The sequence below is a fragment of the Aspergillus pseudodeflectus genome, assembly GCF_044049435.1.
Source record: "Aspergillus pseudodeflectus strain CBS 756.74 chromosome Unknown BJX68scaffold_1, whole genome shotgun sequence".
NCBI classification, from domain to species: domain Eukaryota; kingdom Fungi; phylum Ascomycota; class Eurotiomycetes; order Eurotiales; family Aspergillaceae; genus Aspergillus; species Aspergillus pseudodeflectus.
The window spans coordinates 2,428,742-2,455,824 of record NW_027263777.1 but is presented as its reverse complement, the minus strand read 5'-3'; the positions used below and the strand labels follow the sequence as shown (position 1 = coordinate 2,455,824).

General features: G+C 49.4%; 11 protein-coding genes across 11 annotated transcripts; 5 read left to right on the top strand and 6 right to left on the bottom strand.

Annotated features, from left to right (window-relative positions):
• Positions 1–4: 4 nt before the first annotated feature.
• On the bottom strand, positions 5–2,233 carry BJX68DRAFT_224152 (uncharacterized protein). Its single transcript, XM_071038223.1, has 2 exons — positions 1,705–2,233; positions 5–1,648 (listed from the first exon to the last, which is right to left on the bottom strand). The coding sequence occupies exons 1-2, from the start codon at positions 1,839–1,841 to the stop codon at positions 490–492; spliced, it is 1,296 nt and encodes a 431-aa protein (XP_070906267.1). The 5' UTR covers positions 1,842–2,233; the 3' UTR covers positions 5–489.
• Positions 2,234–2,476: 243 nt separating this feature from the next.
• cyp3 (putative peptidyl-prolyl cis-trans isomerase) lies at positions 2,477–3,204 on the top strand (the record flags this gene model as incomplete). Its single annotated transcript, XM_071044021.1, has 4 exons — positions 2,477–2,552; positions 2,619–2,764; positions 2,823–2,960; positions 3,013–3,204. The coding sequence occupies 4 exons, from the start codon at positions 2,477–2,479 to the stop codon at positions 3,202–3,204; spliced, it is 552 nt and encodes a 183-aa protein (XP_070906266.1).
• An 81-nt stretch (positions 3,205–3,285) lies between these two features.
• BJX68DRAFT_260968 (alanine--tRNA ligase) lies at positions 3,286–6,493 on the bottom strand (the record flags this gene model as incomplete). Its single annotated transcript, XM_071044020.1, has 6 exons — positions 3,286–3,459; positions 3,515–5,923; positions 5,984–6,019; positions 6,073–6,099; positions 6,151–6,296; positions 6,400–6,493. 6 exons carry the CDS (start codon positions 6,491–6,493, stop codon positions 3,286–3,288), a joined length of 2,886 nt encoding a protein of 961 aa, XP_070906265.1.
• Positions 6,494–6,763: 270 nt separating this feature from the next.
• On the top strand, positions 6,764–7,432 carry BJX68DRAFT_260967 (uncharacterized protein; the record flags this gene model as incomplete). Its single annotated transcript, XM_071044019.1, has 2 exons — positions 6,764–6,869; positions 6,951–7,432. The coding sequence occupies 2 exons, from the start codon at positions 6,764–6,766 to the stop codon at positions 7,430–7,432; spliced, it is 588 nt and encodes a 195-aa protein (XP_070906264.1).
• A 244-nt stretch (positions 7,433–7,676) lies between these two features.
• hscA (putative Hsp70 chaperone (HscA)) lies at positions 7,677–10,583 on the bottom strand. The gene is made up of 11 exons (XM_071037434.1): positions 10,426–10,583; positions 10,316–10,366; positions 10,134–10,260; positions 9,916–10,081; positions 9,810–9,855; positions 9,513–9,758; positions 8,891–9,372; positions 8,669–8,777; positions 8,578–8,613; positions 8,247–8,516; positions 7,677–8,190 (listed from the first exon to the last, which is right to left on the bottom strand). Exons 1-11 carry the CDS (start codon positions 10,466–10,468, stop codon positions 7,922–7,924), a joined length of 1,845 nt encoding a protein of 614 aa, XP_070906263.1. The 5' UTR covers positions 10,469–10,583; the 3' UTR covers positions 7,677–7,921.
• A 1,438-nt stretch (positions 10,584–12,021) lies between these two features.
• On the top strand, positions 12,022–12,932 carry BJX68DRAFT_260965 (ribosome-recycling factor; the record flags this gene model as incomplete). Its single annotated transcript, XM_071044018.1, has 2 exons — positions 12,022–12,474; positions 12,585–12,932. The coding sequence occupies 2 exons, from the start codon at positions 12,022–12,024 to the stop codon at positions 12,930–12,932; spliced, it is 801 nt and encodes a 266-aa protein (XP_070906262.1).
• A 140-nt stretch (positions 12,933–13,072) lies between these two features.
• BJX68DRAFT_19280 (uncharacterized protein) lies at positions 13,073–14,367 on the bottom strand. Its single transcript, XM_071037423.1, has 2 exons — positions 14,204–14,367; positions 13,073–14,070 (listed from the first exon to the last, which is right to left on the bottom strand). The coding sequence occupies exons 1-2, from the start codon at positions 14,322–14,324 to the stop codon at positions 13,160–13,162; spliced, it is 1,032 nt and encodes a 343-aa protein (XP_070906261.1). The 5' UTR covers positions 14,325–14,367; the 3' UTR covers positions 13,073–13,159.
• A 972-nt stretch (positions 14,368–15,339) lies between these two features.
• On the bottom strand, positions 15,340–19,096 carry BJX68DRAFT_19211 (Zn(II)2Cys6 transcription factor). The gene is made up of 8 exons (XM_071037408.1): positions 18,557–19,096; positions 18,402–18,446; positions 17,815–18,348; positions 17,417–17,758; positions 17,057–17,338; positions 16,446–16,996; positions 15,944–16,392; positions 15,340–15,882 (listed from the first exon to the last, which is right to left on the bottom strand). The coding sequence occupies exons 1-8, from the start codon at positions 18,609–18,611 to the stop codon at positions 15,567–15,569; spliced, it is 2,574 nt and encodes an 857-aa protein (XP_070906260.1). The 5' UTR covers positions 18,612–19,096; the 3' UTR covers positions 15,340–15,566.
• A 1,448-nt stretch (positions 19,097–20,544) lies between these two features.
• On the top strand, positions 20,545–21,218 carry BJX68DRAFT_260963 (iron-sulfur cluster assembly protein CIA2; the record flags this gene model as incomplete). Its single annotated transcript, XM_071044017.1, has 2 exons — positions 20,545–20,785; positions 20,845–21,218. The coding sequence occupies 2 exons, from the start codon at positions 20,545–20,547 to the stop codon at positions 21,216–21,218; spliced, it is 615 nt and encodes a 204-aa protein (XP_070906259.1).
• On the bottom strand, positions 21,080–24,555 carry BJX68DRAFT_19069 (116 kDa U5 small nuclear ribonucleoprotein component). Its single transcript, XM_071037373.1, has 4 exons — positions 24,482–24,555; positions 24,259–24,404; positions 21,969–24,197; positions 21,080–21,913 (listed from the first exon to the last, which is right to left on the bottom strand). The coding sequence occupies exons 1-4, from the start codon at positions 24,499–24,501 to the stop codon at positions 21,351–21,353; spliced, it is 2,958 nt and encodes a 985-aa protein (XP_070906258.1). The 5' UTR covers positions 24,502–24,555; the 3' UTR covers positions 21,080–21,350.
• Positions 24,556–24,618: 63 nt separating this feature from the next.
• On the top strand, positions 24,619–26,979 carry erg10B (acetyl-CoA C-acetyltransferase). Its single transcript, XM_071038222.1, has 5 exons — positions 24,619–24,935; positions 24,998–25,047; positions 25,105–25,180; positions 25,232–25,721; positions 25,780–26,979. The coding sequence occupies exons 1-5, from the start codon at positions 24,871–24,873 to the stop codon at positions 26,296–26,298; spliced, it is 1,200 nt and encodes a 399-aa protein (XP_070906257.1). The 5' UTR covers positions 24,619–24,870; the 3' UTR covers positions 26,299–26,979.
• The last annotated feature ends 104 nt before the right edge of the window (positions 26,980–27,083 follow it).

Here is a 27,083-nt window from a genome sequence, read left to right as displayed (position 1 = left end):
CTTCGTGGACAGATGAAGAGACAAACATCATCTGATATATTCGGTTGAGTAGATATCCAACTAGGTATGTAGAAACGACTGAACATCTCAAACGATAAAACGCCACTAAAGGTTATACAGTACAGGGGGTATGTAAATGCGCGCAGTCCCCAGATGGAGACCAGCTCGATTCATACTTCGAATAGACCAACTCCGAGCAACAGCTAGATACCTGAGCGCCTTACCAACAAATCCCATATAATAATGCTATGAACAAGGAAAATTATCCACCTCGCGAGTAATAAATCATCCACCTGCACTCGCGAGGTCAATCAAAAGGACGCGGCGTCGAGGTCCGTCCTAATGCGTTCGTTAGCCAACTGCGAAGCCTGCCGATGGACCGAATCTGAGGCTCCCTTCCCATCCCAAAGCAGGCGCCTAGAATGCCAAGAATATTGCGTATATTTCACCATATAAAGTTGAAAACAACAACAGAAGAGACTCAACTACTCAGTGAGTTCTCCCGGCCTCGAGCTGACTAGGAGTTGACACATTTTGTGAGCGTGAGTCTTCGACACCCATTCTACGACTTCGATCTCGATTCCAGAAGGGCATGGGAAAGCGGAACAGTCTTGAGGGCGATGGCCTCGATCCGTGATCATCATAGTCAGGCCGATTGGGTTCTGGACGTTCCCCGTCGTCCCTTTCAATATGGCCTCGCGCTCTCCAGAAACCACGACCCGTCAGCCAGGACGGATTGGGTGTGGCGGCATCCGGGACCCGTTGTGTGGGACGGTCTGAGAGTATCAAGGCTGAGCGAAAAGGATTGACTCGACCTCTTATGAAAACAGCTTGCGGTTGAATTGGGCCAGCCAATCGAGTCGTCGTGTGACGACCAGCACGTTCATGGGTTTGCCTTGGTTCTGCACCGTCAGGACGAGGTTTGGGTGTGTAGTAATCCGCCTTACATAGGGGACATGAAGCCCTCCTGCTAGTTAGCCAAGGGTCAACGCATGAGGCGTGAAAGGCGTGTCCACAAGCAAGGCCACGTATATCGTCTTCATCTTCAATTATGTCAAGACAGATTGCGCAAGAGTCTCCAGGATTCACAGCAAGATCGATTGAAACAGCGGAAGGTAGGATATTCTCATCCTCTTGCAACGAGTTATGGTCTTCCAGATGCCCCGATTCTCTATCATTCCGATCCGAGCTTGCTTTGGACAACGTATGGCTTGCGTGTGCGAATTCTTGAAGGGTCTTTTCTTCAGGTTGTGGGTTTACTTCGACGGATTCAATAGGTTTTGATGGCTGTGAGGAGGCAGATTCGACTCGGTGATGAGATTTGACGTCGGAGGTAATTAGAGATGATGTACCGCCCACTGCGACGGATGTTCCATCGCCTTGTGCTTCTGGACATGCGCCGACATCGGGGGCAGATATACCACCAGAAGTTGACAGCCCTGCGTTTGCTCGAGAAGATCTCCAGACCTTGTATTTGGTCAGCGGGAATCGCTCGTTAACCTCCTCCATAGTCATTAGCTTTTTCTCTCTCCTTCTTCGGTGGGTTCGCGGCATTGCGACCAAGTCTATGGGATCCCCTGTCTCTTCGCCTCTCAACTGCCGGTTCCGCTGGTTATATCTGAAGCAATACTTGACGCCGACAATGATCCTTTTTCACCATTAACCAGTTGAATCATGGTGTACAAATAGCAGAGTCGGACATACCATAGGTTTGTAAATACAACTCCGAAACCGAGGGCCACAAAGAATAAGAGGGGTGAACTAGTGGGGCCTGATCCTCCATCATTAGAGCCATCATCTGAGCCAGTGGCGGCAGGCGGCGAGTTTGTTGTTGAAGACATCACGAGAACACTGTGACTTAGAAGACCGACGTGTCCTGTGCGGGTGTTGGGAAATGGATCGCGCGATTCGAATAAAATTGATGAGGGGGCTTTCTTCTTCGACTCGGTCAAACGAGGGCGCAGCTTCGAATTCACCCCTTTGGAGTATAGTGCGAGAGCCGCGCTGGAAACTCCGACAGACGGTGTCGACGGTGATGGTTCAATTCATCGAGTCGATAGGAGGTCAGGGAACACCTAGGAACATGCACCCGCTGGAGCATCACTAACAGCAGCCACTATAGGAGCTGCAGATGCCCTGATACCACCCGGGCTTTGGCGATGAATCGCGGCTGATTCTGAATTTCTGATGACGGAGTCAAAGAAGGGACATCGGTATTCAAGGGTGGTCGAACAGACACCTCAGGCGAGACAGACAGTCATGGATCACGGGATGATCTTACTCCATCCGCGCCAAGCCTTGCAGGGTCTGGCCCGCCCGAAAGGAGGGGCGGGTCCTCATGATTCGGGCCGGAAGTCACCTGGAATGGTGCCTCGGCAGCCTGGTTTTCCAAGTCTATCGTTGCCAGCTCCCCTCTATCGTCGATTGGCATTGATTAAGAGCACTTTCTTCACATGCGACTGGAACGTGAAGGAAAATGAATAGTACTAGTACCGGCACAGATTCCAGACAGAGTCCCAATCCCATCGTCTTCTTCGATGTCGCTCTTGGTGGTACGTGAGCTCGAATTTTCAGCTAGAAAAGGGTGCAAGCTGAATGTTGTAATCGCAAATCAATAGGAGAGCCCCTCGGTCGCGTCAAGTTTGAGCTTTTTGCGGACGTGACACCGCGGACTGCAGAGAACTTTCGTCAGTTCTGCACTGGAGAAACCAAGAATCACCAAGGTCGGCCGCTTGGCTATAAAGGGAGCAAGTTTCACAGAGTAGTAAGTTGGCCTGGAGGCTATCCGTACGATCTGTTGGTATCTAAATATTGCGCCTCAGATAAAGGATTTCATGATCCAAGGAGGTGATTTTATCAATGGCGATGGGACAGGTTCAGCTACGATTTACGGGACTCCCAAGTTCGCAGACGAAAATTTCATTCTCAAGCATGACCGTCCAGGTTTGCTAAGCATGGCTGTATGTCTATCGAAATAAAGTAATTGCCGGGGAGGGAGGCTGACATATTTAGAATTCGGGGCCGAATACAAATGGAAGCCAGTTCTTCATTACCACAACCGCAACCCCATTCCTGAACGGCAAACACGTTGTTTTCGGCCAAGTCTCTGAAGGGATGGACATTGTGCGAATGATTGAGAACACTCGAACCACGAGAGATAAACCAAACCAAGATGTCACCATCATCCAATGTGGAGAGATGTAAATGTGAACCACTTTTCATTTCTCTGAAAGTGCCATATATCTACACCAATTCAAAAACACAAAACGAGGTTGGTCGCGAGGACTATAGCTTGAAACTGCTTAGGTACTCCGTTGCCAGAGTGATCGCATCATCAACCTTGTCAGGATTAATGCCATTGCCAATAGACGTGGGGCCTTTGCCGCCTGCTTTACCTCCAACTGCCCTAGACACAGCTGTAGCCCATTCACTGGCAGAAGCGCCTTGGTCGCTCATTGTCTAGTGTATGTCAGACCCTGTTGTATTCAAGAGGCTTGGTGTACGTTCTGCTTACCTTTGAGACGTAGCAACCGTGTGCGACACGACTATCATCCTGACTGGCGGCGAGGACATAGACAGTCTTATTTGGTAGCTTTGTTTTGACGTAGTTTATAGACTCGCTGACGGCTTTTGCATTGGCGGAAATGGGAAGTCGGGCAACAAGCCAGGACTTTTCAGCATTTTCTGCCGCCTCAAAGTACGAGGTTATGCTTTCCAAAGCCTTCTTCGATTCGAGCTTCTGCTGTGCCTTTTGCTCGTCAATGATCTTCTTGTTGATCTGCGTGAAGCGCTCACGGAGCTTTGATTTTTTCAAAGCAGAGATTGAGAGTTGGTTAAGCTCAACCTGGATCTGTTTAGCGTTCTGCTCCTTGGCTGGTCCAGACGCCATTGCTTCCAACTGATCCAGGCGCTTCTCAAATTCCGTTGCCACGCGCTGCACTTCATGGGCATCCTCTCCTGTGACGGCAATGATTCTCCGAATACCCTTGGCGATCCCGCTCTCTTCCAAGATGATCAAATCCTTAATGTCACCCGTTTTCTGGACATGAGTTCCGCCACAGAACTCAATGCTAACCTTCTCCCAACGCGGGTCTTCCACGTTCTTCAGAATCTCACCAATCTCGGCGCCAACGGAGACAACCCGGACAGGGTCGGGATAGGTCTCGCCAAAGACGGCCCGCACTCCGGAAATCCGTCGAGCAATTGAGAGAGGAACTTCTTGGGCATATACAGGGCAGTTGCGCCTGATATAATCAGTCGACAAGTCCTCAATCTTGGCCAATTCTGCATCCGTAATCTGTGATTTGTGGGAAAAGTCGAATCGCAACTTCTCAGACGAAACAAGAGAGCCCTTCTGGTCTACTCCATCACCTAGAACTTCCTTCAATGCAAAGTTAAGGATGTGTGTTCCGGTATGGTTATTGCGGATAGGCCACCGGCGGAGCTCGTCATATTCACATATGACAGTGTCTTGAACACTAAAAGATCCATATTTCATGAAGCCGGTGTGCAGGACATAACCGGCATAAAGCTGAACGTCAACAACCTCAAGTTCAGCCTGTCCATCAATGATGATCCTTCCCGTATCGTTTTCCTGTCCACCCTGTTCGGCGTAGAAATTTGTGCGATCGAGAATGATGCCGATTTGCTCCGCATCGGGTACTTCCTTCGTTGATGAATGGAAAGCTTTTCCATGATAAATTGCCTTTATTTGAGCAGTGATGTTTCCCTTCTCAAACTTGGCATTATCATCTGTCTTGGGCACATCATTCATCTTTTCCAGGTTTCCCAGATCATGAACATCTAATTTGACGGCTCCAGTTGTCGTCTTCTTCTGCCCTTTGCTGGCCTCCTTTGCTTTCGCACGCGCCTCTTCAAACTCTCGGTCATCGATTTCAAGACCGCGCTCTTCAGCCATGATGCGAGTCAGATCGACTGGGAAACCAAAAGTGTCATAAAGTCTCCAAACATCTGCACCGTGCAGTTTCTGTACTCCCGTCGTTGAAGCCTGTTGAGCATACTGCTCAAATTGACGCTCTCCACGGTCTAGTGTTTTCGCAAAGGATATTTCTTCCTCATCGAGTATCTCCATCACATCCTGTTGCTTATGCTTCAATTCTGGGAACATATCGCCCAGCTGTTCCACAAGGGTCGGCACGATTTTGGAAAAGAAATTTCCAATCTCGACATTGAAGTATTTCCGAGCGTACCGCGCACCCCTGCGCAGTACTCGACGAATAACATAGCCACGGCCCTCATTGTTTGGCACTACTCCGTCTGAGATCGCAAATGACAAGGTTCGGACGTGATCCGCAATGACACGATACGCAGTGTCGATGCCATCCGAATCATCCGAGCCGAAGCGACCCTGATATTGCCGTGCGCCAGTAATACTCCGAATAGTCTCGAAGAGGGGACTGAATACGTCGGTATCGTAATTTGACGACCGATCCTGGAGCACAGAAACCAGCCTTTCGAAACCCATTCCAGTGTCGACATGCTTATTCGGCAAAGACCGCAGAGAACCATCCGTCTCACGGTTATATTGTATGAAAACATTATTCCAGATTTCCAGGACGTTCGGATCATCCTGGTTGACAAGCGAGGCAGCGTTGCGTCCACCAATCCGGTCGTAGTGAATTTCGCTGCAAGGGCCGCATGGCCCCTGATCTCCCATCTCCCAGAAATTGTCTTTCATATTACCAGGGAGGATATGGTCCTCGGGGACACCGACTGCCCTCCACAGCTCCTTGGCTTCTAAGTCTGGTTCAAGACCACCTTGCTTGTTACCTTCAAAGTAGGTAACGTAGAGGCGATCAGGATCCAAGCCATACACTTGGGTTAGTAGTTCCCATGAATATCCAATTGCCTCCTTTTTGAAATAATCGCCAAAGCTCCAGTTGCCGAGCATCTCGAAAAACGTCTTTTGAAGAAGTAATTAGTCAGGATAGCTGTACAATACACTGCCTGAAGAGTGCCTTACGTGGTGATAACTGTCCTTGCCGACATCATCCAAGTCCTAATATCAGAGCGTTAGCCACATGCTGAGTGATTGTGCACGCGACCACTCACGTTATGTTTCCCACCTGCGCGAATACACTAGATGATGTTAGCGACGACCTCGCAGATTGTGTCAGTTGTGCAAATAACCTTTTGAGAGTTGACCGCACTCTTCAGTTGTGCAAAATCAGAATTTGGGTTCACGGTGCCCAAGAAGATGGATTTGAACTGGTTCATCCCTGCGTTCGTGAAGAGTAGCGTTGGATCGGAGTGGGGAGCGACCGGTGATGAAGCGACTATGTAGTAAATGTTCTTGTTAGTTGAGAATGCCCCCGTCTTGAGCTATCATGCTGTCTTTTTTTTTAATGCCCCTCCTTGCCCCTCACTTTTCGTACATACCGAAAGTATGGCCATTCTTGCGAAAATAGTCGAGAAAGGTGTCGCGAACAGTTTTGGCCGTCCATTTTTGATCGTCGTCTTGCTTTGAAGCCATCGCGGATGTTTGCGCGCGTGAGCTTGGAGGTGTGATGCGCAGGGTTGGGGAGCCGTGAAAATTGTCGAATGTTCTAGTTTTTGATTTAAAGGGAGAGAGATGAGTCAACCCCCAGGCAGTCCGCGAGAACCTGGGTCCGAGCATCAAGCAACTGGCTCAGATCTATTCCTGGCCCGATAGGGTCTCATAAGAATTTGAATCTAATATGAAATAAGTTATCGTCTTTTTGATCAAACTTCCGAAGTTTTGTCGTCAGCACCCTAGGGAAGGATGGCGGCGCAACAATTCGAGGTGGAAGTTCACGGAACGAAGCGTCCCGCCGAAGGAGAGCTTGATGATCAGCCCCTTGCGAAGAAATTCGGGGGTTTGCGAATAGGTATGAAGCAGTTGCCGATAATACCAAAACAATCTGACTGAGTGACTGGCTGTTGTTTTCTAACCATCCCATTCCGCGTAGGCCCTTTGGCTATGGTCCGTTCGCCGGAAAGGCGGCAAGAGCAACCTCGTCTGATTCCTAAGCCCAACGGTTTTGACGACGCAATGATGCTAGATGACACGAAGCACACTGTCTACATCCATGATTTGGAACAGGAGTTGGAGGAACCCCTATTCCTTCAGGATGGTCTTACGATCCTGCCCGGCCTGAGCGACAGGTTGTCAATGCCAAAGTTGCTCGTCTCAAGTGCCAAGCCTGAATGCAAGGAGGTAGTTCTCTACAGGGAACCTGAATCACTTTCGATACCAAAGGATAAGGATCAAGTCCGACGGGCACTTATAGAAACTAGAGAGAGAGCTAGACTGGGGCAGTCGAAAGATCGGCGTGATGTGGATGAGGGGAAAGAAGGGCAGGTTGCAGGGCAGCTGGAAAAGTCCAGTAAGAGTGATTACGAGCAGTTTGGTAATGATATAATGGATATTGACACGGAGGCTGGGACGTGATATATACTGTACATGTACTAAAATACTAAAGTTGTTTTGGTGCTGACAACAATGCTAAGTTGTAATATTCTCCCATCAATACTACGAGTAAGATTCTCTATGCTTTTAAACCCTTCCCTCCTGAGGGACAATTCTAACAAGATTTCGATCAGTCGTCCCCACCATCAAGAAGCGCACTACGACACCCTTTTTGGGAACAGCACGAGGTAAAGGAAGGTGTAGAGGCTGTGCCAATGTTGGGCTTCAAATATAGTCGAGTCCTGATGGCGATTCATGTTAACAAGAGTAGGCGAGAGGGTCCGGATATGTTGAAGATAAGAAATATTTTGGTATTGACAAACTCGTCGAAATCATTAGAGCCCCCAAGCTACCCTCATGTATAAAGTCTAGAAGATACTTTTGATGGCAATTCCCAGCCGGTGTACCGAAACTAGGAGTCCATACTATGTCCAAATCTCAACAACCCAGTCATGTTCTCACATTAAGCATTTACCGCGTAGCCATGGCCTTGGTGATAAGCCTCTTAAGAGCAAGCTCCTTCTTCTTGAGATCCTCGGGAGTAGAGTCCTCAATCTCGAGCTGGGCCATAGCATCACTGAGAGCGGACTCGATCTTCTCCCTGTTGCCACGCTTGAGCTTGAGGGACATTGTGGGGTCGGAGACAATCTCTTCAACGCGAGAGATGTAAGACTCGAGCTGTTGACGGGACTCGAATCGCTTGGTGAACTCCTCATCGGTGGACTTGAACTTGGCAGCATCTGTAGAGATTCGGTCAGCAATGTTGACGAGATACTAACGATATGCGATGACTTACCCTCAACCATCTGCTCAATCTCAGTAGTGGAAAGTTTGCCGACAGCGTTGGAGATAGTGATGTTGGCAGTACGGCCAGAGGACTTCTCAGTAGCGGTAACCTTGAGGATACCGTTGACATCAACCTCGAAGACAACCTCGAGGGCGGCCTCCCCAGCTCTCATAGGGGGAATAGGAGCCAGTGTGAACTCGCCGAGAGAGGTGTTATCAGCGCAGTTGGTACGCTCACCCTGGTAGACGGGGAACTGAACGGTGGTCTGGTTGTCGACGACTACGGTCGAGTCAGTAAATGAAGCTAGGTTTCAATGTAGACCGTTTGTCTGAGCACATACCAGTGGTGAAAGTGCGCTTCTTGATGGTGGGGACGGCTGATCGAAATCTCGTTAGAATTGTTCTTCAGGAGGGAGGGGTTTAAAAGCATACTCTGTCCACGCGGAACAACTGGAGCAAAGATATTGCCCTCCATGGCGACTCCAAGGGAGAGAGGAACGACGTCAAGCAGCAAAAGGTCGGCCGTTTCAGCGGAGGTGGCCTATAGAGGATGTATAAGCATGTTGTTATCGAAGGTTCGGCGTTGAACCTAAGAGTTCGGGGATAAGGTTTTAAAGTTTCGGGGGAGAAACTAAAAAAATTAGGGTATAGTACCTTTCCGGAGAGGATGCCAGCTTGGACGGCGGCACCATAGGCGACAGCCTCATCGGGATTGATGCTTTTCTCGAGCTTTTTGTTGTCAAAGAATTCACTGAGGAGCTTCTGGATGCGAGGGATACGGGTGGAACCGCCGACCAAGACAATCTCGTCGACCTGGCTCTTCTCAAGACCAGAATCCTTCAGAACCTGCTGAACGGGCTCGAGGGTGCCAGAGAAAGCCTTGGCGTTGAGGTCCTCGAAGCGAGCACGGGTGATCGAGGTGTTGAAGTCCTCGCTATCGAACAAGGAATCAATCTCAACAGTGGTCTGAGTAGCGTTGGAGAGGGTTCTCTTCGCGCGCTCACAGGCGGTTCTCAGACGTCTGAGAGCGCGAGGATCACCGCTCAAATCCTTTCCACTCTTCTTCTGGAACTCCTTCTTGAAGTGTTCAAGGAGGTTGGTGTCGAAGTCCTGGCCTCCTAAGTGCGTATCACCAGCTTGAGAAAGATTAGCTATATGGAACCTCACTTTGACCTCACTTGAGCATCACTTAAGGCCTCACTTGAGCCTCACTGGATGATACTCTCAATGATACCCAAGTATCAAAATACCACTAAAAGAAAGACTGAGGACTCACCAGTAGCCTTGACTGTGAAAACTCCTCCCTGAATGTTTAGGAGAGAAACATCGAAGGTACCACCACCAAGATCGTAGATCAAGACATTGCGCTCCTTGTCGGACTTTCCAGAACCGAGACCATAAGCAATGGCCGCAGCAGTAGGCTCGTTGATGATACGGAGAACATTGAGCCCGGCGATAGCACCGGCATCCTTGGTAGCCTGGCGCTGGTTGTCGTTGAAGTATGCGGGGACAGTGATGACCGCTTGTAACATAATTAGTCAAAGAAAGAGTAACAAAACTGAATAGCACTGACCTTTCTCGACCCGCTTGCCCAGCTTAGTCTCGGCGATTTCTTTCATCTAGCAAGGGTGTGTTAGTAGGTCAGTCGGAATATACTAGAATGTTGCTGAAGAGCTTACCTTCATCAGAACCATAGAAGAGATTTCCTGGGGAGTGAAAGTCTTCTTCTCGCCAAGGTAGTCAACCTCGACGACAGGGTTACCGCCCTGGTCAACGACCTTGAAGGGCCAGCTCTGGACATCTTTCTTCGTATGCTCATCATCAAATCTGCGGCCGATAAGACGCCTAGGATATGATGTTAGCACAGAACATTTCTAGCAGCATGTATGGGACTTACTTGATGTCGAAAATGGTGTTCGCAGGGTTCATGGCAGCCTGGTTCTTGGCGGCCTCACCGATCAAGCGCTCCTTGTCGGTGAAAGAGACGAACGAGGGAGTGGTGTAGCTTCCCTGCTCGTTGGCAACTGTAATCAAGGTTGGTATTCGACTGGGCTATCTGGCGTTTTCGAGTATACATACTGATTTCCACATTGGTGCCCTCATAGTTGGCGACACAGGAGTAGGTCGTGCCTAATTTGTCTGTTAGCAATTTTTTTTCCCTTTTAGAAAAACAAGAGCCAAAAACGTACCAAGGTCAATGCCAATGGCGCCCTCGTAAACCTCGTCAGACATGGTGTTTGAGAAAAAAAAAAAGGATATAGAGGTTTGGATGTCGAACAAGCGTTGAAAGGAAAAAAAAAGGTTGATAGAATAGTGGTGTTAAAATATCAAAATCGGTCAGTGGGCGCGGCGGGCGGTGAATGAAAATTTAGAATTCGAAAACTCTTTTTTCCCCTTCGCCCTTCGGTTGGCGGGGCGGGGCTGGCTCAATGAGGATTAGATAAGCTTCTTTGCCGTAGGATGGCTTTTGATTCGATTACTCTGACACGTGCCCACTTTCATATTCTGTATGTTGTACTCCGGAGGAGTCTGGAATGCTAAAGCACCACTCCGCTTATCCTACGAGTGGTTTGGTCAAACTAGAGGTCCGTAGAGATCCTGCCTATATGATATATTGTTTAGGCACTCTCTCGATTTTGGATTCACAAGCAAACAGCGCTTAAAGCTCCATGATAGATGTAAGTCTAGACGACCAGGAAGGACCTGGTTTCCGATGGGCATACCATACAAAGGCTCAACGCGTGTATCAGAATAGATTTCGTCCTTTGAAAGCACAAGCAGCATCGTCCAGCGCGCTCAGTTCCAATGATGGTGCCTTCCAGGGCTATTTCATGGTCCTGAACAGCTCGCGACATTGCTTCTCTTTACAAGCTATATTAATGTGCTATCATTTCCTAGGGCTGCTTTAGCCTTGCCTGCTGCGGGGCAGGGGTGCATACCCTGGCTCCAGAGAGTGTACAGCACTAATCTATCATACTTTTAGGCAGTTATGGCCGAGCACCTTGGGGCCTGGGCATGACTTAAGGATCCACGACGAGAAAAGGCGTGGTCATCGCTCCCGTGGTTTGCTTGATAAGCCTGGTGTAGAGAAACTTCGCTGCCTCTATCCTGGGCAATGCTCGCGTTACGATGGTGGGAGGACAGACGGACTACTGGTCCAAGTGCTTGTTGCTTTGTCTCCTCCTTATGGATTGATAGTCAGACTAATGAGCTAACTTAGTAACTTGAATAGCAGGTGTCTAGCCCAAATTCCATTGGACATTTTTCTAATCTACTTCGACAAGACAAAAAGTTGATAGCCCAGGCGCCCCCTAAGCAGCACCCGAAACAGCCTTGAAAGTAACCCTAAGTCCCCCAAAGTACCTCACATCACAAGACACCTCATATCTAAGAGCCAAATAAAGACTCCATAAAGAACCTCGAAAAAAGCTCGAAAAAGCCCTCATAGATAACCTCGTGGAGCACTTTGTATGGAGGAGAGACTTTTCTTGGGCAGTTGGGTTTTGGTAATATTAGAGGGTATCACATAGTAAGATGCCCTGCTACAGCAAGAATGATCCTTGGAGTGCGTGGGAGTTAGAACCAGCCGAGTATTTACGCTGTTGAAAGTCCCTTCCTCCCCTCAAAGTAGATGGACAACTTTGAATCGACGCTGAGAACCCTTCAATAGTTGAGATTCTCCTCGGCTGCGTCTTGGCATCTCAACCTGTCACTGGAATCGCTTGACCTTGCAGGTGACAGTGAGAAAGAGCCTTTCGTTGCCCCAGGTCGCCGCTTGTACAGCAATGCAGCGCACCGCGTTTTCCCGGCTGCTCTTGCCTGGCCGATTGTGGCCTTCCCCCAGGCCTTACCTCCGGACCATATACGGAATCGAGTTCCGGCGGCAAACCCTGCGGCGCAGTTTCTCCAGCTCTCAATGCTTGAGCAAAAGCAAGAAGAAGGACAACGCAAAGGGCGCATCAGCTTCAGGCTCCGAGACAAAGGCCTCGCAGGCATCCGCCTCGTCCGATGACCCGCTGGACCTCTCGCAGCTCGAGGACGGAATCGCGGCCGCAGTTTCTCGGCTGAAAGATGATCTCTCAAAACTTCGAGTGGGAGGAAGGCTGAACCCGGAGACAATTGAGGGTCTCCGTGTGCAGCTGGGCAAAGACACAAAGGATACAGCGAAGCTTGGAGAATTGGCACAGGTTGTTCCCAAGGGTGGACGTATGGTGACATTACTGGTAGCCGAAGAGAGTGTACGTCTTCTGAGGAGCCCTTCCGGCAGACTATCTTTTGCTTCCTGCGAATTTGACAAAGACACTGAACTCTATTTTGACGTGCTCTGACCTGACTCGACTACCCCTAGTATTTGAAACCGATATCTTCAGCAATTCTGTCCTCCAACCTTTCCCTCACACCGCAGCCGGACTCGCATAATGCGCTACAACTCAACATTCCAATCCCGCCCCCGACAAAAGAATCCCGAGATCAGACGGTACTGGCGGCCAAGGCGGCAATGGAGAAGGCTTCAAACAGTGTCCGCGATGCACGGGGCGTTGTCCACAAGCGTCTCCAAACCTTGGTGAAAAAGAAGGCCGCCAGGCCTGACGATGCCCGCAAATCCCAAGACAAGATGGACAAGCTGACTGAAAAGGGACAAAAGGAAGTGAAGGACTTGTTTGAGACGGCAAAGAAGGCCATGGAACGAGTTTGAGGCTGTGATGGTTTCATTGGTTTTCCACCATCATGTATTATACTATTTTGCATTCCGCTGTACGTTTATGGCCCTGCGATTTTCATGATTCAAACGGTCCTTTGATCCGTATCAATCTGCTGTAAATCTATTGCTACATGAATATGGCTGGTGAGGTAGAAGGAAAAGAAATGCGGGTATGGCAGGTTAACGGTAATAATGTACAGTATAATTGGACGTCCATCTGCTCAAGCACGTTTCGCAGGACGGGGTTGAACGAGGAGCGATTCCACCTTTGCCATGAATTGCGATTGCTTCCCAGCCGCGTTGTAAGTCTCATTGTTCTGGAGATTCCTCAGAATCTCACCAACGAGAGGCGAGTCGTTCTTTGTCTCAAGCGAGGGATACTTCCCTAGACCAAGAGATTGGATCAGCAATTGGTGGTCCTCGGCCTTGACACTTTCAAGTTCAACCGGCCGCGGGTCAACAAGCTCCCCCTTCTTCTGTGACAATTTGTCTGCATCTTCCTGCCTATACTTCTTGGCTGCCTCGAAAGCCTGAGTCTTCTCCTCTTCACTCAGGAATCGAACATATTCCCCATCCGACAGTCGCTTGCCGAGAATATATGGAGGAACATAGCCATCGGCAATGCGGCCACCCAGCGAAGAGAGCTTTTCAACGATTCCAGCGGTAGTGGCGGTGACATCTGTTGGGAAGGAGGGCCACGTCTCGCTCAGGTTTTGTAGGCTAGGAGGTTGAGGTTGATAGCGAGTAGGTGTTGGCTTGTCTTTCTCCGCGAGCTCACGGTAGACATCTTCAAGTTCGTTTTCTAGAGCGGTATCGCCTGCTCCATCATCTAGACGTCTTCGGAACGGTCGTTTCTGATTCCCCCGTTGAGCAGATCGCTGGGTACCTGGTTTGCGATCCCGCGAAGGTGTCCTAGGCCCTGCGCTCCCGGGCTTTCTACCTTGGAAACGGGGTGGGCCCTTGAGCACATTCGGAAGTTGTCCAGGACGCCTGGAGGCTGCAAGTTGTCTGGCATCGACAAAGCGACGTGGCCCGGCTTTGTCTGTGTTGGAGTTCTTGAACTTTAGGAGGGCGGGTGGAATCTTCAGCTTTTTAGGTTGTGTAGGTTTGGCCGGCGGCGAAGCGGAATTGGCTGCATCGTCATATTAGCACCAGACAAGAATTAGACGAACTGATACAGTGAAATGGGGCTTAAAAGCGTAATAAATGCGAGCGCGTATAATGATACCATGGCATCGGACAGGAATTCGGGATCTCGAACTTACAAGGCGGAGCTGGGTCGTCTCTCAGCGTCTTTGATAGTGAGAATTGGCGAATTGACGGGAGAGATGGCTCCATCCATCCTACCCGCCGTGGGCGTAGTAGCATACCGCGAGGTTGCAGCATCTTTTGTAGTATTGCCTTCTAGACGTGAAAGTCGGGGTCGAGGTTATCTGGAAAGAATTCCGTCCTCGAATTTCGGAATCTTCAAGTCACGTGCTACTCAACCATCACCTGTACACACAACCAAATTCCTGGAGTGCAACAATATATCATACTGGGCACATTTTTCTCGAACATTTCTCGGTTAGGAGTTACTGTAGCCATAAGAGTAGCTGCTATATCCCACAACTGCTTCGATTTCAATCTCCAACGACCGCTCTATCCTACTTCACGATGATCCGCCGCAAACCCACTGCGATAGCAATCACATCCGATGACCTCACAATGTTCGAGGAAGAGCTCCAGCGCAAACTAGAGCGCCAAAACAACAATCGAAACCAGACCGAAAATGGATCAAGAGTTAATTTTGACCCAAGCGACGAGCTGAAGCCTCTACCTGGCGACAAGGCACGGATAGTTCGGTCTCGCGAGGAGCGCATCGGCATCGGTCAACAACAAAGGAATTGATCTTCCTGGATATGCATGAACTTTTCATCTCCAATCTGAGTTGCGAGCTTTCGTGGGAAACTCCATCACGCGAGAGCCTCGCTGCTCTTGATATCTACCAGGATATGCTTTCCGCCGATGCTATTTGCTATGCGATTCATAAGCTCGAATCTTGCTCGCTTGGGATATTGAATGGGATACCTTGGAATGAAAGCTGGCTTTAGAATCACTGAAGTTGACCCTTTCATACCGGAGGAGTGCGTTGCCTCTTACCGTAGGCGTACTTGGGGTACTTTCGAACAGCATTTCTTATGTTTCCATTGATATCTATGAAGGAGACATATTCAGTCCATCTGCCTCTGAGATACGAAATGAGCGGAGATGGATCAAGCAAGTGTCCATACTTAGTGGGCAAAGCTCAAAGACGCTCACAGTTCTTGCATCAAGAGGATAGTGTGACTCATAGATGATCCCACATATCAATAAATCTCAGGTTAGGGGCTACGTAAAGGAGTACCAAATAGTATTTCGGGACTTGAACGGGCAATTTACGGTATAGAGAAGGGAGACAATGTTGAGAAGGGAAAGCCCCGAGTGCTAGAAAATGCGGACGCCAATGCGAATGAAATAACCATGGGTATCATGCTGAGGTTCATCTATATCCGCTGTAGCATTGTACAATTAATTAATCCTCCCAGACACTCTCGACTACGCACAGGGTGTAATTTGTGCGAGGTGTTAGCCCAGCTCCTAGCCTGATCAACGCTGGCGTTTAGGGCTGGTCTCCAATCCCATATCTACAGAGTAATTCCAACGCCTCTTCAAGCCGTGTGGATCGAACACACTTGCCACGCTTTGCTGCCAATCACGTGCAGAAAACACCACCGGTTGCCCAGTCATCTGTGGCTGCGCGACCGGTGAAGGCCGTGTAACTGCAATCTTAGCTTGTTGCTGGGTTTGCAAGCCATACTGGTCCACCAAAGAAGGCTGCATCCCTTGAGATGTTCCCGGCATGGCCATTGGTGGTGAATTTGCGTTCACAGCAGGACTAAAGGAGAATGCCATATCCCATTGACTGAGCGTAGGTTACATTAGTGTCAAGACAATAGGAGACAACAGGTCAGGGTATCTCTTACTTGATGATACGAGTCGGATCCCAACTATTCTCATCGACCAATGGGGCTTCCGTCTGAACAGGGTGTGATGAAATCATCCCCGGAGGCTGTAGTTGGGGTGTACCAGTCTTCGAGTCTTCGGTGCTAGCTGATATCGGTGGGGTGATCGGGTACGCCTGGAAGCCAGCCCTTTCCTGCAATTGAGAGATCTGGCTGGGTTGTGGGTGGTATTGGGTTTCAAGGGTAGGACTGGGTTGGTACGGTTCCGACGGACTGCCGTACGGAAATGTGGGTTTGAGTTCGAAGGGGCGGTTAGTGTTGGCGGAGAACGCAAGCCGTAATGAATCGATCTGCGCTTGTATCTCTGGCATTGGCCAAGCGGATGAGCATCGCTCGAGAATCCGCATATGGCGCGTGAAGTACTCCCGCGCATCGGTATGGAAATCGGGATCAGGAGAGGTAATCGCAACCTGCGGAAAACAGTCAGCCAAAACGCACAGAGAAAGATATGGGTGTGACTTACCAGGTGCAACATGGTGCATGTCAGGATACAGTATATTGTGAAATTGATACCCCGTTGCATGAAAAGGAGGCCTGGCAACCCGAAGCGAGCCAAGATTGCTTCCTGAAGCCTGCAAAGAGACTTTGCGGATGAATAACATAATGCCATGTGCATTTTCCAACCTCCACCTACGGTAAACTTAGAGGCAAGCAGTTGTGGCCGGTGACAGAGGACTATGCCCAAGTGGCAATGCGAATGCATGTTACCAACGAAGTGAGAAGGGAGCCATGGAGGTGAGCCGTCAGGAGGATAATTGACCTGCAAATCAGGAGGCAGATTTTGTAACCAGTCGGTGAAGAGCGGATTCTTCTCGACGAACTTAGGATTCGATCCCCAGTCTTTTTGCCTTTTGATTTTGTGATAAATGTCCGCAATGAGACGTATATGATATGCGTTGCGGACGAAGTAGGCATACTGTCTGGCTCGATCGATTTCATACTGATCCATGTTCTTAATGTCCAATTCAGGTCGCATATTGACGGTCTGGGGGTCTACACTGTAGTCCGAACGGCCTAATGTTTGTTAGGATTAATAGCTGTGTCTCAAGTAAGAGATTCCATTGGTCATCATACCTTGAGGCGCCCCAATCATGATCTCCACAACTAATAGAGCTTGCCACACTCTGGTCTGGACCAAACACTCTATTGGGTTCAGATTGCAGGCATTCTCTTCTTCGTGGGTATTATAATGCTCATGAATATCCAAGTCCTTGGCCATGGAGATGATGGTTTTGACTGTCTGCCATGAACGATAATAATACCCCTTTTTGGGTAACGATTCTCGGGCCTTCAGAAGAAGCAACATTGCTTGAATGGTGCTTAGACGCGGGACATCCATGAAACTGGACTCGTGTCCTAAACCAATATTAGTCTGCAATAATATACAGTGGACGAAAGACGAAAAACAAAAAAAAAAAGCGGAAGAAGCCTCACTATTAGCCAATGCCAACCACTGGGCGCCCTGAGCGGGATCGTCTGACAGCCTTCCAGCGCATGCGAATAGAGCTTCAAGCAAGAGCGGCGAAATCGACTTTCGATCATGCTGCCACTGATAATATAGCTGTGCCCGGTGGACAACGGGAACGTAGGGATGTATATCATCAAAATAGATCTTGAAATAGTTCATAACTTCGTCGTCTGAAGGCATAAGTTCCGGGGGAATGCGAATCTTGGAGCCAGCTCCAGTGCGGAGAGGGGGTAAATCCTCCTCCACCTCATCCTGAGTAGGAATTTCAGGTTCTAATCTGTCCATCCTTTGCTGGCGAATATAAGGTGCTAGCATCACAACTATGAGCCAAGGTCATATCTGATTGTATGAAATTTGATCTTACCAATGCCAGTCTCATCAATCTTGAGTTCACCAAGTACCTCACTAAGGTCTTCGGCAGTGGAATGATCGTGCTCGCTGTATACAATGCTCTCGGCTGTTCCTATAGGTTGGTTCTGGGAAACAGAGAACATTGGCTGTGACTGATATGAATCATACGGAACAGCTTCTTGCGTTGTCCTTGTCTCATAAAGTCCAGATTGATTCGAAATAGATGGTGGCACATAATGAGAAAATGAGGCTACCGCATCATTGTACTGATGTATGCTTTCACCATGGGAAGATGCATCTTCCCGGTAGGCGTGAGGGATAGCATATGAAGAGAGCGATTGTGAAGATTCCGGAGCGGCTGTCGTGCTTAGTGAATTAGGAGGGTAGGATTCGACGGATTGCCCTGAAGAAAAATCGCCGTCTTGCCCGATAGTAGGAGGGACACACACTAGCTTTAGTCGTGTGCAAGCCGAGCAAGGCCAAGTGTTTGTTGTAGCAGCATCACACTTGATCTTTCGCTTCCGGCAACCATTGCAGGCGCGCATAACTGGACAATGAAGCTTAGCAATAGACCATCCTATGCAAGAATCACAGGCTTACCCTTGAGTCTCTTGTGCCGATTGTGTTCATCCACAAAAACATAGTCTAAGTAAAACAAAGCAATCAGTATTCCGGTACATGCGGAGTTGAAATTCGAATAATACACCGTCACATTCAGCGATTGGAGTGATAGTAATGAGGCTAAACAATCTTACTTTTTTGTCCCTCCCGAGGAGGGCCCGTCGGGGGCATGAATGAATACCCTTGCATTGCCAAAATAGAGTTGCGACAGGCCGAGAACAAGTCTATCTCAGACACAAAGTCGAAGTTCAGACCAGGCAGCGGTAGTGACGGAAAACTAGGGTAATAAAGGTAGGCGCAAGGCCCGCCTTGCACCAAAAATTATGACAGATGTGGACGATGTAAACGTTGGATGATCCTTGCTGAAGTGATGTGACAAACTGCAACGTTGTTCAGAGCGCTACAGTCCAGTCAACGAGTTCTGAGTTCGGTATCGCCCTGTATAATATATATGCACACTGGACCAAAGCGAAAGTGTCTCCGCGTGTCCGGACGACGTCAGAAACTAAAAAGTAGACCAATACTATTGCGCGCGTAGTATGAGAGCGGAGAAAAAAAAAGGTAATAGCCACGGAATACGTGCTGGAAGCGCGAGTATGTCGGTTTTAGACGGTTGGCGTGACCAAAAGGGAAAATGAGCTCGGTATGGTATCGCGATTTGAAGGGGAGGAGATTCGCCGCCGGGGGCAAAAAGGGTGAGGATTCCAGATGTATAACAGGCTATGTATAGAGTGCCTAAAACCATTGGTGCGCAAATGTCAGCGACAGCTATAGGATTGCCAAAGTGATAGACAGAATCGGATAAGAGTGGGCTGGTGTAACGTTGCGAGGGGTATGATAGGTGACTCGTTGGATCGTTATACAACGCATGTTTTCTGAAGCGAATCGCATACGCGCCGTCAAAGGTAAAGACTTAATTGAACAACGCGCTTCGTGGAGAGTTTGCAGTGGGGAGGAAAGTAAGAAATGGCCGAGGGTACTTACGGGCAACGGACGTGTTGAGATTATCCGGTCCGCATCGTGGACCAGAAGCATCTAATCTTATGAGAAGTTCGGGGTTGACTGCGTGCTCGAAAGACGTAAACTGGCACAGGGCATAACAATACAATTGATGGTCACCATCGGAAAAGCGCGCGTGTAGTATGAGTCGTCAATGGCATATGAAGGGGGATAGGAGCCGCTCGGGTTTTGGTTGGCTAGACCCGACACAGAAGCGTGAAATGATATAAGCAGAAGAAGCGGGGACCGTGCACGAATGCGACGAGTTTGATCCCAAAGGAGTGTCGGGACTCAGGGTGAGGGTCGAGGAGAGGTGCGGCTAGTCCATCATAGCTATGATGCTTCAAGTATCGCGCGGAAAGTTGAAACGGATAGTGTCAGAGAATCGAGTCAGGTCGCCGAACCAGGTACTATAATGGACACAGGGGAACAAGGCAAAGTAAAATAGGAATGAACAAGCCAGCTGTGAGGGCCAGGGAAGAGTGGTTTCTGGAGAAAGAATCGTCAGCGCCTGGATAGGAGGGATGGAGGGAGATCGGCCTCGGGAGTTGAGGGGGCGCTTGATGTGCGGCACCCACTCGCATCACTGATCTGACTGTCGAAGGGCCGCTGACTCCGCCTGGGCTCCTGGAGGAACTTCGGGCCTTTGGCCCTTTCTTGAAATTTAGTCTTTCGGTGCATCTCCCAAGCCCTATCTTTGCTTTGATCTACGTTTTAGACTCTTCGAAGCTTCTTGGTTCTGCATCCTTCTGAGACATGAGCACGAGTTTGCCTGATGGACTAAACGCAATATCTCTAAAGCCCTAAAAAAAAGGCTTACCATGCAAGTCATTAGTTACCCGTTGATGCGCGTATTAATTATTGAGCCAAATATGTTATAAGCGCCGAAGCTAAATCAAGTTGGATCTTCAGTCTCACGACCGGACCTGAAGAAATAGGATCCCTTACAAACCAACTCCGTAGTAGGTGCGGGGCTACTGCGAGGAAAATCGTTGTTCCCTCGGCTCATTTGCCGCCTCTGCTTCTCTCTCCCTGGGCACCACTTAGTCTAGGAGATACATAGACCATTCACTGTACAGCTATATCCCCCGCTTCTGCCTGCCAATATAAACTGTAACAAAAAATGGCATCCGAAATGCAAAACTCGAACCCGACGATTCTGAACACGGCCGATCTTCCTACACGGTTCCGCCCCTCAGTCTCCAGCAAGAGCAGCACATATGGAAGCGAGTTCTTCGCCTCCGCGCTGCCCTCGCTCGCCGATGGTGCGCTCGACCCTATCTCCGACTACTCACAGTCGCCGTCGGACTCTGAAAGCGACGGTGAACTGATGGAGGAGCCTATTGATGAGCAAGAAATATATGGTGTGTTTGCCAAAAAGTATTGATGCTTGTAAGAAACTCCTTGGCTAACGACTTTCAAGATCTTATATCAACTATCAATGACCCCGAACACCCGATCTCCCTGGGCGCATTGGCGGTTGTCTCACTCCCGGACATTGCAATAAAGCCTGCTCTTCCAGATGTACCCGAATCACCGCTTCAGACGGTCACTGTTCTCATCACTCCGACAATCACCCATTGCAGTCTGGCCACCGTCATTGGCCTCGGTGTGCGCGTTCGACTCGAGCAATCACTCCCCCCTCGGTTCCGGGTCGATGTACAGATCAAGGAGGGCACACATAGTACTGCCGATGAAGTGAACAAGCAGCTGGCGGATAAGGAAAGAGTTGCCGCTGCACTCGAAAACGGTACATTGATGGGAGTTATAGCAAAGATGCTCGAGACTTGTCAATGACATCTCAAATTTTTCAACTCAAATTTTTACGTGGGAAATTCACGATTGACGAAAAACCAGCCAATCCAAGTCTGAGATTTAAATTATGGCTATACAAAGTGAATACCTTCTCATTCCAGTCCATGTCTACGGTCACGAATCTAGAACGCCACTCTCTTTCAATCCTTTCCAGAGCTCCGGTTCCAAGAATTTGCTCACGGTTACATCCTCTGGCAGGCCCTTTCGCCGCCTTGTCTTGAGCACAAAGTCGCGCGCTGTCGCCATTGCGGGCGCCATCTCCAACGGCTTCAGCTTCACTTCGCGATCTAATGGATCTCCGGGCACGACACTCCACTTGTCAAACACAAGACTGACGGACGCTTGTCCCTGAGTGTGAATCCGGAGATCTGTTTCAAAGCCAAACGAGTCTATGACCGGAATTAACCCGCGAACTGAGTACAGCGGGGTTCCCGCGATTGGTCCGTCGGAGAGAACATGGCCTCTCCTTCGTGACAGAACGGTGTAGACGGAGGCAACGGCGTCTGCAGGTCCTGTCATGGAGCAAGAATAAATCGGTTCCATCAGACGCGGAGACGCCATCAAGAATGATGAATAGACGGCTCGTCGAGCTGTGGGAATGATTTGGCCCCCGCCTCGGTAAATTGCCTGATCGGCCAGGGAGACGTCTGTGAGCCTAAATTTGGCGTTTCGAATAGCTGTGGGATAGCCGTTAGTTTCGAGAGAACAATCATAAAGAAATTAGGCACGTACGCTCTTCACACAGAGGACCTTCTCGGGTGCCCCAACTGAAGCCTTGTGTTATAGAATCCCGGACACTCCCCAGAAGTTTCTTGTCGACTTGTGAAGGTAGGGTATCATCCTGTAGTATGTTTGGCCCCATCTCGTCCGGGCCAAAAGCCCATATACTTCTCGCAGCAAGTTTATCCCAATCGTACTTTTCCTCAAAGAACTTGGCCACCTTGCGTATCGGATCTTTGATACTGACTCGGCCGCTTTCAATGTCTTCAGCTATCCCATCGTCCAAAGGCTCGGCAATCATTGTGATCTTGTTCAGTTTGTTTGGGGTGATTGAATAGCACATGATGGCTGACGTCTCAACCACAGTTTCGCAGAATCGAGTCACAGGGTCAGAGACCTTGATTTCCATTTCTGAAAAGAGTCTTCGGAGATCATGAAGCACGCAATCCATATAGAGCTCTCCTGTTCCTAGGACAATATGTTCGCCTGATTCCTCAACCTTTGTTGAGATAAGAGGGTAACTCTTATTGACCTTCCGAAGACCTTCGAGCATTTTCGGGAGTTCGGATGGATTGACAGGCTCAACGGCAACCTTGAACACAGATTCGGTCATGTGTCGGATGGGTCTGAAGATATGTGCCTCCTCATTGTCTTCAAACTTGGTAGACACAAGGGTTGCCGTCTTGACGATAGAGTTATCCACACCTCCTAGGAGGACTAAATTTCCAGCCGTGACACCACTAGTTGGGATGTTGTATCGTGTCTCCGGAATCCATGTCTCCGAGATGGTGGCATTCACCATATCTTCCTCATCATCAGGGGTGTATCCCTCGCCGAGAACCCGAACCGGCAATCCTGGCCGGGCTGTGCCGCTCAGTATTTTGCCTAGAGCGTGAAAGCGCGAGGCATCTGTGCTTGAGAGAAGCTTTGTAACGTGAACAACGAGTGGACCGTCCGGATCGCATTTGGCCATTGCAGTAGCCACCTTGGTGTCCAGCGGCCCTGTATAGTATCGCTCCAGTGCCCTCTTTGCGCCGTCCACGGGAGATGGAATATGTTGTAAAACCATGTCTACAAATCCTGTGGCAGGACCAAAGAACTGTTCGCATACTAGATCGAGCAGGGCTTTGGCATCTGACTTGAGCTGTGAGGGTTTCAGGCTGATGCCAACGCTAGCGAGCGTCTCCTTCAAATCCTCTGGGCTCTCACTAAGAGTGTGCGAGTAAAGTTTGTAAATGGGCTCCAGAACGAACTTGACAAACGTCCGTTTGGAGTTCTCCTCCACTCCTTTGCGTGTGAACTTTCGGCTTTTCGGGTTGAAAAAAATGTCTCCCCAGAGGCGTCGAGCAAAATCCGACGTCTCTATCTGGGGATAGGTCTGGGCGTACATTTGGGCAAATGACTCCAGCGTGAAGCACCATTTCATTGAAGCGCAAGCAAAAGCGACATTGCCTTTCTCAGGACTTAATCGCTTCTTTTCGCCCTGCCCGGGCAGGACATTTTCGATCATAGTGTTGACTTCTTCAATCACATGTTTCAGCTTGAAATAGGCATCGCTGGGCGGTATCTTGAGTTCGAGAATCAGCCTATCCATCTTGCTCACCACCATTGTCAACGGCAGATCCTCCAAGACTGCGTGCTTGATGATTTGCTCCGTATTTGCCTGCACCCCTTCCACAACATCGACGATGAGAACGACACCGTCGACAAGTCGAGATGAGGCAGCAACCTCATCCACAAAATTCACATGTCCCGGAGTATCGATAATGTTGAACAGGTGCGATTTACCCTTTGTGTTCTGTAGAACCAAGCTCATGGGCGCCGATTTAATAGAGAGGCCTCGCTCTCTCTCCAAGTGGTGCACGTCCGTATATCGAAGTTGTTCCTCCCTTTTCCTCCCTGTCTTCCTGTCAAGCCGTTCAGCAAAGTCGTGTGTCTGCATAACAAGCATATCCATAAACGCGGTTTTTCCATGGTGCAAGTGTCCAACAAGCGCTACATTCCTTACTTGGTCGGGGAAGTTGAGCAAATCTGTCATAAACTCGCGCGAATAGAAAACCGGTGGCAGCTCGCTCTCTTCGATAGAGAATTTCTTCTGTGTGACGGGAGCAATTATAGGTTCTGAGAGGGGCTGGGCGTCCTCTTCTTGTACCAAGGTCTCGACATCGGTGCCATAGACCTGTTGCGCGCTGGGGTAGTATTGTTTATCTTCGTGTAGGATAACGGCATTGGAAGGACCTTCTGTCACGCGTCATAACTGTCAGGAAAAAAAAGTCATCGCGTTTGAATGAGGACAGCGCACCGTCTACTTCCATCAATTCCTGCTCAGCCGTATCTTCATCCTCGTCTGCACCGAAAGCTTCATCATAGTCGAAGGCCTGCGGCTTGGATCCATCGTGCTGAACCTCTTCGTCCGACTCTGCGGCGTCGCCGATGTAGTTACCAAACCTAGTGGACCTGTCAGCGCAAGACACAAATAAGGACTTTGAGAGCCAAAGTCGACTTCTCGCATGCTTCGGACTAACTCATCATAAAGATCATCCATTATGTTGTCTGGGGGGATGCTCCAGGTGTCGAAGCTGTTAAGGCTGATGGTGCATTACTTTTTTTGAGCCAGTACAAGCTCTTCGGGGTAACTTCAGGAACTTCTGCCGCCGAGCTTGGCGTTCCGATTTACTACACGGTACTCTCTGTCACACCCCACCACCGGTGGCCGACACCGCTCCGCTTGTCCTCCTCAATCTGTTCAATTTTTGGTTTATAAAAGGGGGCTGGGCTCTTGTTTGCGCTTCCTCATCTCAAATCGCCTGTCCAATTCACCTTCGCGTACCTCGTTCTTTCGTGGCTTAAAAGCTTAACCACAAAGTTTCATACCCACCCCGCACATAACGAATCTTCCAATTTGCCTCCCAGCATGGCTTCTCTTCCTCCCGTCTACATTGTGTCCTATGCCCGTACTCCTGTCGGTGGATTCCTAGGGTAAGAATGCCTACATGCTTGCTGCATTGCATCCCCAACCAGACGCTGACTTGCTTCTACAGTTCTCTCTCCAGCCAGACTGCCCCGCAATTGGGTTCTCATGCGATCAAAGGTACGAACGTTCGCTTTCAGGCGCAAGGTGCTTCAAGCTTTCTAACAGGCGATTCAGCTGCTGTCGAAAGAGCCAATGGTATTAAGCCATCCGACGTTGAGGAGGTGTTCTTTGGAAATGTTCTGTCCGCAAAGTATTAGAACGCGCCCCAGGCTATTGACTTTTACTTACATTGTCTGAACAGTGTCGGTCAAAATCCCGCTAGACAATGTGCCCTTGGCGCTGGCCTTGAGGCTTCCACAATTTGCACTACAGTCAACAAGGTTTGCGCTTCGGGCTTGAAGGCTGTCATTTTGGGTGCTCAGACCATCATGACCGGAAACGCCGACATCGTTGTGGCTGGTGGAACCGAATCTATGTCGAACACTCCTCACTACCTTCCCAACCTTCGCACCGGGGCGAAATATGGAAACCAAACCATGGTCGACGGAATCGTGAAGGATGGCCTGACGGATGTCGGCAAGCAGGAACTTATGGGTCTGCAGGCAGAGGAATGTGCTCAAGACCACGGGTTCAGTCGAGAGGATCAGGACAACTATGCCATCCGCACTTATGAGAAGGCCCAGGCTGCTCAGAAGGCCGGCCTCTTTGACGATGAGATTGCTCCCATCGAGCTGCCAGGATTCAGGGGCAAGCCAGGTGTTACTGTCTCGCAAGACGACGAGCCCAAGAACGTAAGTACTGACAGTATCGACGTGTCTGTATCCGAAGCGCTGACATTGGTTCTCAAAGCTTAACCCCGATAAGCTTCGTGCTATGAAGCCCGCCTTCATTCCTGGAACTGGAACCGTCACCGCCCCTAACTCCTCTCCTCTCAACGATGGTGCCGCTGCTGTTGTCCTTGTGTCTGAGGCCAAGCTGAAGGAACTCAACCTGAAGCCAGTTGCAAAGATTCTTGGATGGGGTGATGCCGAACAGCAGCCCAGCAAATTCACAACTTCCCCTGCGCTTGCGATGCCCAAGGCTCTCAAGCACGCCGGCGTGTCACAGGATGACGTTGACGCCTTTGAGATCAACGAGGCATTCAGTGTGGTTGCCCTTGCCAACATCAAGTTGCTTGGGCTTCCCGCAGAGAAAGTAAACATCCACGGTGGTGCCGTGGCCATTGGCCACCCTCTAGGAGCCAGTGGTGCCCGTATTCTTTCAACCTTGCTTGGAGTCCTGAAGGCTCAAAAGGGCAAGATTGGCTGTGCGGGTATCTGCAACGGAGGTGGCGGTGCCAGTGCTCTGGTTGTTGAGTACCTTGCCTAGATGACGACCTCGGTGTGAATATGCGCCTTGTCGCCGCTACAAAATATTAGAGTCACGATGGCTCTGTCATGACGTTACGCATTGTGAGATTATGGATCTTTTGCATGGATATCTACCATCGTATAGGCAGTAGAAGAGATAAAGTGGATATACTTATATTAATTTATATATTGTTACGAGGACGGTTTTTGTACCCTCTGATGACGGATCATACACATCCAGAGCCAAGAGCGACGAATACACTAAAAATGGCTCGGATATGTTCGAGTTCACTTATTTGTGCATACACAGTGTATACTAGTATATGATTTGTTCTGTTACCCTGTGCCTTGAGCTATCGTGCCACAGGGTAACAATATACCGCTGAGAATCGAGAAAGTACTCCAAATAACGTTTGTCAGAAATCGATCATTTCCACATGGTCCAGGCGGCCTCGGAGAAAAGGATGCCTCGCATCCTTGTGAACTAGCATTATGCGCATACTGTTGGTAGTTAGCTGCCACTGTGCCAAGCTGGAGGAGGAGCAACCCCAATCCGATTCCAGACATTACGCCAACATTATAAGACGTCTGAGAAGTCGGACTTCAATCTTTTGCGGTCCTCTGCAGTATGTAGACGAAGCGAAAGACCCAGCCCTTGACGGCAAACAACTAGTATGCAGTGTCGCACACATATGGGCTCCCAAGGTATGATTTCTATAAGATGGTGTAGAACCAAAGAATCCAAGCATATAGTATATACGAGGTAATCTATAGACTAGGACATCGTAGTGAACTTGAAATCCG

What these genes read in the sequence shown, in the direction of transcription:
- hscA (XM_071037434.1), bottom strand. Translation starts at nt 10,468, where the DNA reads ATGTCTGACGAGGTTTACGAGGGCGCCATTGGCATTGACCTTG. An exon ending in CTTCTATGGTTCTGATGAAG is followed by an intron (nt 9,856 to 9,915) that starts GTAAGCTCTTCA and finishes CACCCTTGCTAG; the next exon opens with ATGAAAGAAATCGCCGAGAC. An exon ending in TTTCACAGTCAAGGCTACTG is followed by an intron (nt 9,373 to 9,512) that starts GTGAGTCCTCAG and finishes ATCTTTCTCAAG; the next exon opens with CTGGTGATACGCACTTAGGA.
- BJX68DRAFT_19280 (XM_071037423.1), bottom strand. Translation starts at nt 14,324, where the DNA reads ATGCTGCAACCTCGCGGTATGCTACTACGCCCACGGCGGGTAGGATGG. An exon ending in AGACGACCCAGCTCCGCCTT is followed by an intron (nt 14,071 to 14,203) that starts GTAAGTTCGAGA and finishes ATGACGATGCAG; the next exon opens with CCAATTCCGCTTCGCCGCCG.
- BJX68DRAFT_19211 (XM_071037408.1), bottom strand. Translation starts at nt 18,611, where the DNA reads ATGCAAGGGTATTCATTCATGCCCCCGACGGGCCCTCCTCGGGAGGGA. An exon ending in TCCTCGGGAGGGACAAAAAA is followed by an intron (nt 18,447 to 18,556) that starts GTAAGATTGTTT and finishes TGTTTTACTTAG; the next exon opens with ACTATGTTTTTGTGGATGAA. An exon ending in CATGATTGGGGCGCCTCAAG is followed by an intron (nt 16,997 to 17,056) that starts GTATGATGACCA and finishes AACAAACATTAG; the next exon opens with GCCGTTCGGACTACAGTGTA.
- BJX68DRAFT_224152 (XM_071038223.1), bottom strand. Translation starts at nt 1,841, where the DNA reads ATGTCTTCAACAACAAACTCGCCGCCTGCCGCCACTGGCTCAGATGAT. An exon ending in GTTGTATTTACAAACCTATG is followed by an intron (nt 1,649 to 1,704) that starts GTATGTCCGACT and finishes ATGGTGAAAAAG; the next exon opens with GATCATTGTCGGCGTCAAGT.
- erg10B (XM_071038222.1), top strand. Translation starts at nt 24,871, where the DNA reads ATGGCTTCTCTTCCTCCCGTCTACATTGTGTCCTATGCCCGTACTCCT. An exon ending in GGGTTCTCATGCGATCAAAG is followed by an intron (nt 25,048 to 25,104) that starts GTACGAACGTTC and finishes CAGGCGATTCAG; the next exon opens with CTGCTGTCGAAAGAGCCAAT. An exon ending in GGAAATGTTCTGTCCGCAAA is followed by an intron (nt 25,181 to 25,231) that starts GTATTAGAACGC and finishes TTGTCTGAACAG; the next exon opens with TGTCGGTCAAAATCCCGCTA.
- BJX68DRAFT_19069 (XM_071037373.1), bottom strand. Translation starts at nt 24,501, where the DNA reads ATGGATGATCTTTATGATGA. An exon ending in GGAATTGATGGAAGTAGACG is followed by an intron (nt 24,198 to 24,258) that starts GTGCGCTGTCCT and finishes GACGCGTGACAG; the next exon opens with AAGGTCCTTCCAATGCCGTT. An exon ending in AGGTCCTCTGTGTGAAGAGC is followed by an intron (nt 21,914 to 21,968) that starts GTACGTGCCTAA and finishes GCTATCCCACAG; the next exon opens with CTATTCGAAACGCCAAATTT.